This window comes from Strigops habroptila, chromosome 14 (genome assembly GCF_004027225.2).
Source record: "Strigops habroptila isolate Jane chromosome 14, bStrHab1.2.pri, whole genome shotgun sequence".
NCBI classification, from domain to species: Eukaryota; Metazoa; Chordata; class Aves; order Psittaciformes; family Psittacidae; genus Strigops; species Strigops habroptila.
The window spans coordinates 6,609,661-6,619,159 of NC_044290.2; the positions used below are offsets into that span (position 1 = coordinate 6,609,661).

General features: G+C 45.4%; 1 protein-coding gene across 2 annotated transcripts; it reads right to left on the bottom strand.

Moving 5' to 3' along the window:
* Positions 1–998: 998 nt before the first annotated feature.
* Positions 999–8,822, bottom strand: LOC115616700 (ankyrin repeat domain-containing protein 40-like). Of its 2 annotated transcripts, none has more exons than XM_030506275.1 (5): positions 8,289–8,822; positions 7,242–7,390; positions 5,085–5,621; positions 4,383–4,558; positions 999–3,646 (listed from the first exon to the last, which is right to left on the bottom strand). In XM_030506275.1, the coding sequence occupies exons 1-5, from the start codon at positions 8,420–8,422 to the stop codon at positions 3,503–3,505; spliced, it is 1,140 nt and encodes a 379-aa protein (XP_030362135.1). In that variant the 5' UTR covers positions 8,423–8,822; the 3' UTR covers positions 999–3,502. The 2 variants fall into 2 exon arrangements, with proteins under 2 accessions (XP_030362135.1, XP_030362136.1); XM_030506276.1 differs by having other exon boundaries at positions 5,085–5,618; positions 8,289–8,468.
* Positions 8,823–9,499: the final 677 nt, after the last annotated feature.

The window sequence follows — 9,499 nt, forward strand, 5'->3', positions numbered from 1 at the left end:
AGCTCATGCTGCAGTTGTTTAAGAAACTAGAAATCTCACAATAGAAATGTAGGCCCTAAGCCTTTATAAAGCAGGCTTTTACATGCCACTGCTGAGACTGGCCGTCAGACTGCCTTGTGGCATCAGTTTGGAATATTAACTAACTTAACAAGAACTTAACAATATTACTTAACAACATTAACTAACTTAACAACTGCATGCAGTTGGTGAGCATGCACAGAGAGATACAAGGGAGCAGAGCCATGCCTACACTTTGCTGTGAAGCTGCAGCACGAGGGAGCGTAGTTCTTGTTGGGAAAGGCCTGCGCTGTGTACTAGTGAGTCAGCAGAGACAGTGGAGTGTCTGTAAAGCATTGAATTTACATATCTAAAAAGCATTATCCCTCATGTTAGTATTCAGGACTTGACTCTGTGTGTAACTGCAGCCATACATGGACAAAGCACTGTTGGCCACTGGTGGAAGTTCCCTCATAAAAGGAGCTGAATCTCAGTCCCTCTCGTGCAATGGAGGGCAGGGGTTTTTTTTGTTCCCTTTTTTTTTGAGTTTTACTGTTGCAAAGCAGATGCCCAACAGGGGCACAGGGGTTGAGATGGGGTGGTTGGGGATTTTTGGAGAAACTCAACAAGAAAAACTAATGCAGGTGGGAGCAAGTATAATTATAACCAAATTCTAATTGCAGACATTGCATAAACACCTTTTGAAACCTGCATTCAGCTGCTCCCTGGATATGTTACTTGTTACAGGGCCTTCAGATTTGGCTGTAACGAGCATCTCCACAACAGATTCATCTGTGTGAAAAGTATCATCTTCACAGCTCGAGCCCAACATAAATAGCATCTGGGATTTTCTAGGAATGCTAAGCAAAACAGAAGTAGGTTAATTCAGTGAGCTCCTACATCCTTTCTGCATACTGGTTAGCGTCCTGTCCCTTTCCGTGTACCATGTATCATCCCCACACACACCATACCCTCACCCCCTGACAAAGGAAGAGATCAGGTACTTTAAACAACTGATACTTTAATAGAGGTGAAGAGTAGCAACGTCAGGTCAGTACAAGTTTGTAGTGCAAACAAAAGTTGTCCTTAGAAGAACAGTAAGTTTCGTATAAACTTAGTTTCAGTTGTTTATTATTCAAAGGAAAAAACCCAACAACAAAACACAGTTAACATAACACTAGTGTGCCTTAGAGTTTATCAAACTGCATAAAACATACAAAAATATTTCTCTGAATGCATAGACTTACTGTTATTACAGTCAGATCATGATTAAAGTTTTAGTCTGATCACATTAACAGTTATTCTTGGTGGATGCTAGAGCAAGTAAAGCTTTTAAACCAGCTGCTCCTGTAGCTGAATGTTCAGTAGCCTTTACACTGATTTCCTAAACAAAGGAGCTGAAAATGAATTAGATACTTTTAACTTTGAGTCACTATTATTGTTTTTCAGACAGTTATTGCACATAATCTAAACTAGCCTCCAAGCTGTGCTGAAAAGAGAAACAGACAATCATTGAAATAAAAGCTCCTTTCCTGTGCTACAAGAAGAACAGCAGGAGCCAGAGTGAGGGAATTTTAGTACTGTGTCACAGTCTTGAGCTCACCAGGAGGTGAATAGGGCTCTAAAATAGCCTGGCTCCTGGCTAGAGGAGAGGCAGGATTGAGAATGGGAGGTTAGCAGAGTTTAAGTGAGAGGATGTATGTGGAGCAAGTGCAAAAGCATGATAATTACTTTGCACTAAGCAAGAATTAGAAGCCTAAGTCCCATGGTGCAATGCTGAACCCAGAGTCAAGTGTATGTTCTTCTTGCAAAGCTCTTGCTAACCTTGCTGCAGCTGTGCTGCTCCTACCAAAACACACTGATTGTTCTATTGATATGGTCTGAATGTCAACACCCCAGTCCAGCTCAACAACCACCACCACTGCATCAGCTGTGCAGAAACTCTGCTCTAGTGCAGCTTGAAAAAACAGAGATGGAAGGAAAGTCAATACTATTGGGGGAAAAGAAAAGCAGCAGCAGCTCCCTTCAGCCACCTCAGTACCCAGTTAAGGGGCTTGCTGCAAAGGTCATCATTCATTATAGTTTTTTGGTACAAAAATCCCTAAAAGCCTCCTAAGGTGTAACTTTGCAGACTACCACATTCACAGGAAAAGCTTCAAGTTAATGCTCCTGCAATGCTGCAACTTAAGTACTTTGTTCAGACAGAAGGGGAGTGACTTCAGGGTGTGTTTTAATGCTGACTTTTGCCATTCATAAAACCACAGGTGGATGTTTTCATTACTGACTTGCTTAAATCTAAGTAAACTTAATGTACTTTAACCAGAATCTGTTTCCCCCCAGCCCCCAAAATGAGTTGGAAGCACCTGGAGGCATTCAGCCCTTTCAGTACTCACTCAGCTAAAACTATGGACACTACGTAAAAGTGATAGTAGACTCAGCAACATGTAAAGTTACAGGTTAGTTATTTGCTAATGGTTTAGTATGGCTAATCAAGAGTGTGGAATGCTCCTCACAGCTGGGATTGATACCTCAAAAGTATACCGTTGTGCTTCTGCTTCTCACAGGGCAGAAACTAACCATGTACCCTGTTAACTGGTCTGTGAGGGTGGGCCATAAAGGCATTACCTGACTTAATAGGACTGGCTTTGGAGTAATGCACAGTCTCCTCACATCCTCGGGGAAAATAAATAACTAAAACCATGGACATGGATTTATGATCCCCTCCCTGGCTCCTCAAACAGAAGGGCTTTCAACAGGACATTTCTTTAACTTGCTTTGTGGCTTAAATAAGCATTTAAGAGAGGCTGCTGTATTTTTTTGAGGAGGGATGCCACTACTTAAGTTACAATACTCTCCTATGGGAAAGAAACATTTAAAGGTGACACACTTTCTCCACTTATTTTCAGCCCAGTGACTTTTTGTCTCCTGTCACTTCAGAGCATTAAGTATTTCCAGCCCCAGCAGGCAAGACAACACACCTTGGCAAGGCTTTGGGAAGGGGCAAGAGACTTACTTACTTATACAAAGACTTGCAAGTTTTACATCAATAGAGAGCACCTGTTCATTGTATGCCACATATCCTCTGATCTTTAACTTAATCAGGAATTTTAAAGAAAAATATATATATATATACATACACACACATACACAGAGTTTCCTGAATCTTTTCCATGAGTCCTATTTGGTCAAAGAGTGGAGTAAACACACTTTTCACAGCAATAATTAAGTCTTTCCTGCCCTCTGTTATCAAATACAACCAATAAACTTCACTGAAAGACATTGGAAGCATGTGATTTTAGTAGACAAATGAGGTATCCCTTATCTGAATCCAGTATCAATAAAAAAATAAAAGCAAAGGGGATATTAAATACAAAAGATAAACTATCAGTTAAAATAGCAACCCTAACAATAACTTAAGGTTTTACACACGCTTAATTCGCTGCCTTCCAAAGGCAGTAGCATCAGAGAATTACCAGGTTTCCATCCTCCAGCTGCACTGGAAGAGTCAGTATGTCAGCTTCGATGCTCTGCTGTTGTAGCATGGCCTCTCCATCAAAGTGGATGCAGCGTTTCGGAAGGGAGAGCCATCACTTTTCACAAGGACTAACTCCAGCTCTTGGAAGTCCTGAAGTCTGGCAACATCCTTGTCCTTGTAAAGAGCAGATAGAACGATGCGTTACTAAACAGACCTGGTTATCATTTGTGATAATAGCCCAAAGAAGTAAAAACTAAAATTCCAGGGAGGTCACACCTCCACACACATTGGAATTCCAATATCAGGAATAAATAATAATAGGAAAAAAATCCTACCAGCATCTGCTCTTTTTTTCAAAGCATATTTGGGGGTTTTTTCTCCTTGAACTACACACTTATTTCTCCTTGAACCTCATTATGATTTGACTGCACTTGTACATGTCACTTAACTAAGAGTTGTGACCAAATGCATTTCATTTACAGACCCCAGGAGGTATTTTGGGAACAGAAGAGCATGTTCATTTGTTAATGACATCTTTAAATTCTTCACATGCCAATTTGTGGGGTTTTTTTTTTCCCCTTACTGTTTGTTCCTTTTAGGCAAGCAAACAGTGAAGCAGAACATGGCAATTATGTTAAAAGCACACTAATGCACTGTTTCTGATACATTAAAAAGTCAAGCTGTAATAGCTTCATGCTGAAATAGGAGCTGACATACTCAGCCTTTGTTTCAACACGAATGCTTTTAGGTAAATGATGATGAAGTTCTAAGAAAAAAGTCCAACATCCTTTTGGATTTGTGAGTTTGAGCCAGTTTGGTTTTAACACAAGGCCACATTTTGTCAATTTGCTTTGCAAAAATACCTTCTCTGATGTCTGCAAAGTCAAATGAAGCCAATTCCAATTCTTACCTTTCTTACGAGTGTGTTGGGTAATTTCCTGATCTTCTCGACTTGCTCTGGATTAACACCCAATTCACAGCAACTCACTCTGAGCAGATCTTGGTAGGTCAGTTCTTGTCTGTCCAGTTCGATTTCAATGAAGTCGTTGTCTCTGAGGTTCTGGACTCTCACCTTAAGCACAAGTTCTGATTGAAAACAAAAAGATTAAAACCAAAATACCAAACGAAAACAAAAAAACCCCAACCAAAAATCTAACACTAAAGTATCTACCATTATCTTTTGAATTCAGGTTTTATAATGCAATAGCTATTAGCTCACTGAGCACTTAATAGAAGCTTCCATTTGAACAGCAAAAAAATAAACAGGGAAACCATGTTTATAGGTTAAAAATCCAATCCATCCACTCACAAAGTCAAGTTGTGACCAAACTACCAGAGATACATTTGATGTTGTACCATATGATGCAAAATCTGAATTGGTATGTTGCTCGGACTGATCTTTCTATTGGTTTGCAAAGTATTACCATGTTTAAAACACAGTGTAATATTTTACTTAGCACTGCAGGAGGTACTTTTGGCCAAAGAATTCAACATCTCTGCCTCTATTCCACGTGAGTCAGAAAGTAGAATGATTCTTTACCTTCATCTCTCACCCAGTAACAAAAACATGGAACAAAATATAATAGAAGGATGAGAAATTACACTTCATTACCTTGCATGTTATATGGGAAAGTTCCAGTGAAGAAGAAGGGCTGGAATGCTGCTGTGGGACCAGTGGGTGAACTGTTGGTTTGCAGAGGTCTGGCCTGTTCAAGTGCTGCCAGCGCGGGCGATGGGCAGATGGGGCCATTGGGGACCACTGGCCGGGGGACTTTGGGTACCACTGGTGTGGGGATGTTGGATACCAATGGCTGAGGGACATCGGGCACCGCAGGCCGGGGGCACTCCGGGGCTGTGGGAGGTGGTGGTGGGGTGGGCAGCTGCTCTGCAGCGGCCTGTGCAGGGAAGTCATCTTCGCTGTTGCATGATGTAGGGGTGCAGATGCTTTCAACCTGAGCTGCTGATGAACAAGGGCTGGTTTCACACTGGGAGGCAGAGGAGATGGAAGCGCTTTCATTCTGGGGTTCTGCCAGGCTGTCTGGAATGCTTTCTTCGGTGTAAACGTAAGGGAATGGAGGGTTGGCCAAGTAGTTCGCAACAATTGGCAGATTCAAATCCTTCATTCCTTGACATTCAGTTTCTTCCTCTACTAATTAAGTTAAAAAATGGGATTAGGGGACAGAGAGAGAAAAAACCCCACCATATTATTATCATAGAATCATAGAAGCCCAGACTGGTTTGGGTTGGAAGGGACCTTAAAGCTCCTCCAGTTCCAACTCCCTGCCACAGGCAGGGACACCTTCCACTAGAGCAGGTTGCTCCAAGCCCTGTCCACTGCCAGGGATGGGGCATACTGGACTATCTTTCTCATTTTGAATATAGTTTTCCTATTGTGTCTTAAAACTTCACCATTCTGATGATGACACTAACGTATCATAAGCATGTAACACCTGGATGGCAAGTAGCTGTAAAACGAAAGAAAAATCTACAGATTTTGTGTTCTTTAAAAGCAAAGTGGGAAAAAAATAACCACTGAAGGACACATCATCTCCAGCAGTGTTATTCCATTGTTGTCAAAGGAACTGTATGACCAGTAGTTCTTTGCTAAAATTCATTTTATAATGCTTTTACTAACAGTGCTGTAAATAGTTTGTTATGACTCATGCCAGTGATTTAAACTGATTATTTCTGCAGGTAAGTGACTATTTGATGTAATACCCAAGCCAACTCTTCTCTTCCTTTAAAGTACTGCAGTAAACACCATTCTTGCCTAACTGAGGATGACAGGACGTTGATACTCATGTCAAGGCCATTCCCAAAGATCTGCTCAATAGCCCTACACTCCCAGAATAAAACCATTAAGGGGAATATGAGCGATACGTGTTATTCCCTAGGAAACTCATGAAAGCTGGACAGAAAAACAAAGTAACTACAGAGTTCACACACATTTGACAGTTTAGATGATCATCTGCCATGAACTAAGGCCAAGAGATGAGCACCTTGCCCAAAGGAACACAACAAATGCTCCTGCAAAGAGCATGCCATTCCTGCAGTGGTGACTGTTGTGACCTCTGCTGTGATTTAGCTGCTATTTCATTTAAGATAACCATGAACTGTTGATCTAAGAGTGTGTCATCGTAGATAGCAATTTAAGTGCAATTAGCAGGAGATAGAAAGTCAACATTTCCAAAGGTGAAGCACTTCAAAATCTTGATCTGGAGCACAGTACCCAGATGCTGATGGAAATAGGCACTAGCAGTGCTCAGGAGCGTCACACACATCTAACCAGGTTTGCTGCACACAGGGGAAGTCTAAGATAACAGAATTATGGGGGAAAAATTAACCACAGTGCAAGTCACAGTGTAACATGCTCAGAAGCCATACCTTCTGAAATGCTGCAGCTGTTTTGAGTGGATTTGTAGCACTTCTTATGGTCAGAGAACATAAGAATGCAATGGTGAAAACCTCTATTGGCAGCCCACATGCTACCTGTTGCTTAATGACAGCAAACAGCACTGCAGCAGCATGTTTCCAAAGTACACAGCTCTTCAATCTCCTGATGACACAGCGCAGAATAAAAGGCCTTCCTGTCTGAAATCCCCATGTCTCATTGCCCAGGTATGAATTACAGTTATAAATCAGAGCTATCTAGTGCAATACAACAGTCCTACCCAAAGTTTTGCTAGTCTACTGCCTCAGATAAAAGCACTAAAAATGGTTTAGTCTTTAATCCAAGGATCCCAGATGACCTTTAAGATGGGAACAGTACCTCCCAGTATCTTCCGGATGTCTGGTTTGGCAGTTAGCTGTGCAGCCAGCTCTCCTTTGGCTGTGAGGATCTGTGGATCTGCACCAGCATCCAGCAGGCAGGACACCACTTGTGCATGGTTCCGCTTACAGGCCCAGTGCAAACAGGTCCTGCGGGGAAGGAAGGAGAGGTTGCGCTGTCAGCTTTAGATCTATGGCCCTGGCTCCTAGAATGCAGACTGGTTTGGGTTGGAAGGGACCTTAAAGCTCATCCAGTTCCAACCCCCTGCCACACGCAGGGACACCTTCCACTAGAGCAGGTTGCTCCAAGCTCCTCCTCACATGCCCATCCTAATTCACCTGAATTACACAAAGAGTGACAATAACTGGGAATAAAGTTTCTTTCCCTTGTTAAAGTTATGAATCTATTTTAAGTTCTGCAGGGCAAGGCCCTGTTTTGCCTTGATACAGTATGAAGAGTGACTCTGCTGCTGTCCCAGTGGGCCCTATTGGTGGACACAGAACGACAGAATCAACTGGGTTGGAAAAGACCTTTAAGATCATCAAGTCCAACCTTTACCACCACTAAACCGTGTCACTGAGGGCCTCGTCTACACCATGTGTGAACACTTGCAGGGACGGTGACTCCAGCCCTGCCCTGGGCAGCCTGTTCCAATGCCTGAGCAGCCTTGGGGAAAGAATTGTTCCTCATCTCCATCTAACCCTCCCCTGGTGCAGCTTGAGGCCGTTTCCTCTTGTCCCATCCCTTGTTCCTTAGGAGCAGAGACCTCCCTAGAACCTCCCTTCAGAGCAGTTGTGCCATGAGCAACTTTACACGAGGTCCTTGAGCAAGGATGCAGTGGCGGGTGGAAGGACACTGCCCTCCTTTCACTCTGATCCTCTTTGACAGTAAACCCTAAAGCCTCCAGAGATTAGCGTTTCCTTTTCTGTCAATAGCAGAACTCGGAGACCGAAGCTCCCGACGCGGCTCCCCCGTGTGGAGCCCAAACACCCCGGCCAAACCCGCCGCGACAGCCCGGGGCAGCGCCCGTGTCCCGCCGCCCCTCACCAGCCGTTGATCTCGTTGCGGGAGTTGATGTCCGCGCCCTCCCGCAGCAGCCGCCGCACCTCCTCCGCGTCCCCCAGCGCCGCCGCCTCCCGCAGCCGCTCCTCCAGCTCCCGCGCCTCCGCCGCGCCGCTCATGGCGGGGCCCGGCACACACCCGGCCCCGCTCGGGGCCCGTCGAGAGGCGGCGGGGGCCGGGCGGCTTCCTCAGCGCCGCGCTGCCGGGCCCTGCCCGCCCCGCCGCCCGCCGCCCGCCGCCCCGGCCTTGCGCTCCGGCTGCCGCCATCTTGTACCCGGGGCGGGGGGGGGCCCGGCCCCGAGCGGCGGCGTGAGGCGGTGCCGGGCGCCGTGGAAGCGGCCGGAGCATCGCGGCTCACGGCCCTCCTCGGGGCTTCTATAACCAGCCGAGCCCGGCTCCTGCATTCAAGCCCCCTCCCCATGGTGCGGCCATCGAGGCAGGGACCCCGCGGGCGGGCTCAAAGCCTTGGGCTGGGAGCAGAACCCCCCACGTGTTCCCCATGCAGCCCAATTCCCATCCGTCGCCTCCCCGGCGTGTTCCTGATTAAATCCCTGCGGGGTGCGTTGGGGAGCTCGTTTTTAACCGCAGGGTTTCTATTTTGGCATCGGTGTCTGCCACCAATGAGAAATGAGCGCTAAACTGGGTGGCTTTTTCACTGCCTCTCTTTTAGTGCTTTGCTTTTCTCATTAGCATTATTATTTTTAACATACTGTTTCATTTAGGGCTTGGGTTGCCGTCGCTTTGAACCATGGCAGAAGTGGCAGCTATGTGAAGACCATGCCCAAACAGCTCCTGAATATATCACTATAAACGAAGCCTCAAAACACAGTAAAAGAGAACTAACATCTCTTGCACCCACTGGGAGAGCTGACCCCCACAGGCCTCTCTGTTTCCATAAGCAAGTGCTCAGCATCCCTGCAGACCACACTCTGAACACAAGAAGAGCACACACAGGCAGTGGTGTGACATCCTTCATAGACTCATACAATGGTTTGGCTTGGAAAGGACCTTAAGATCATCCAGTTCCAACCCTCTGCCATGGGCAGGGACGCTTCACAACAGACCTTGTCGCCATGGCAGAGGTCACACTGTGACTCAGTGGCGGTTTCTAACACCCATCACACGCTGTTGTCCTCACACAACAGGCTGAGCAAAAGTCTTGCCCAACTCGTACCGAAACACACAACCAATTCTAT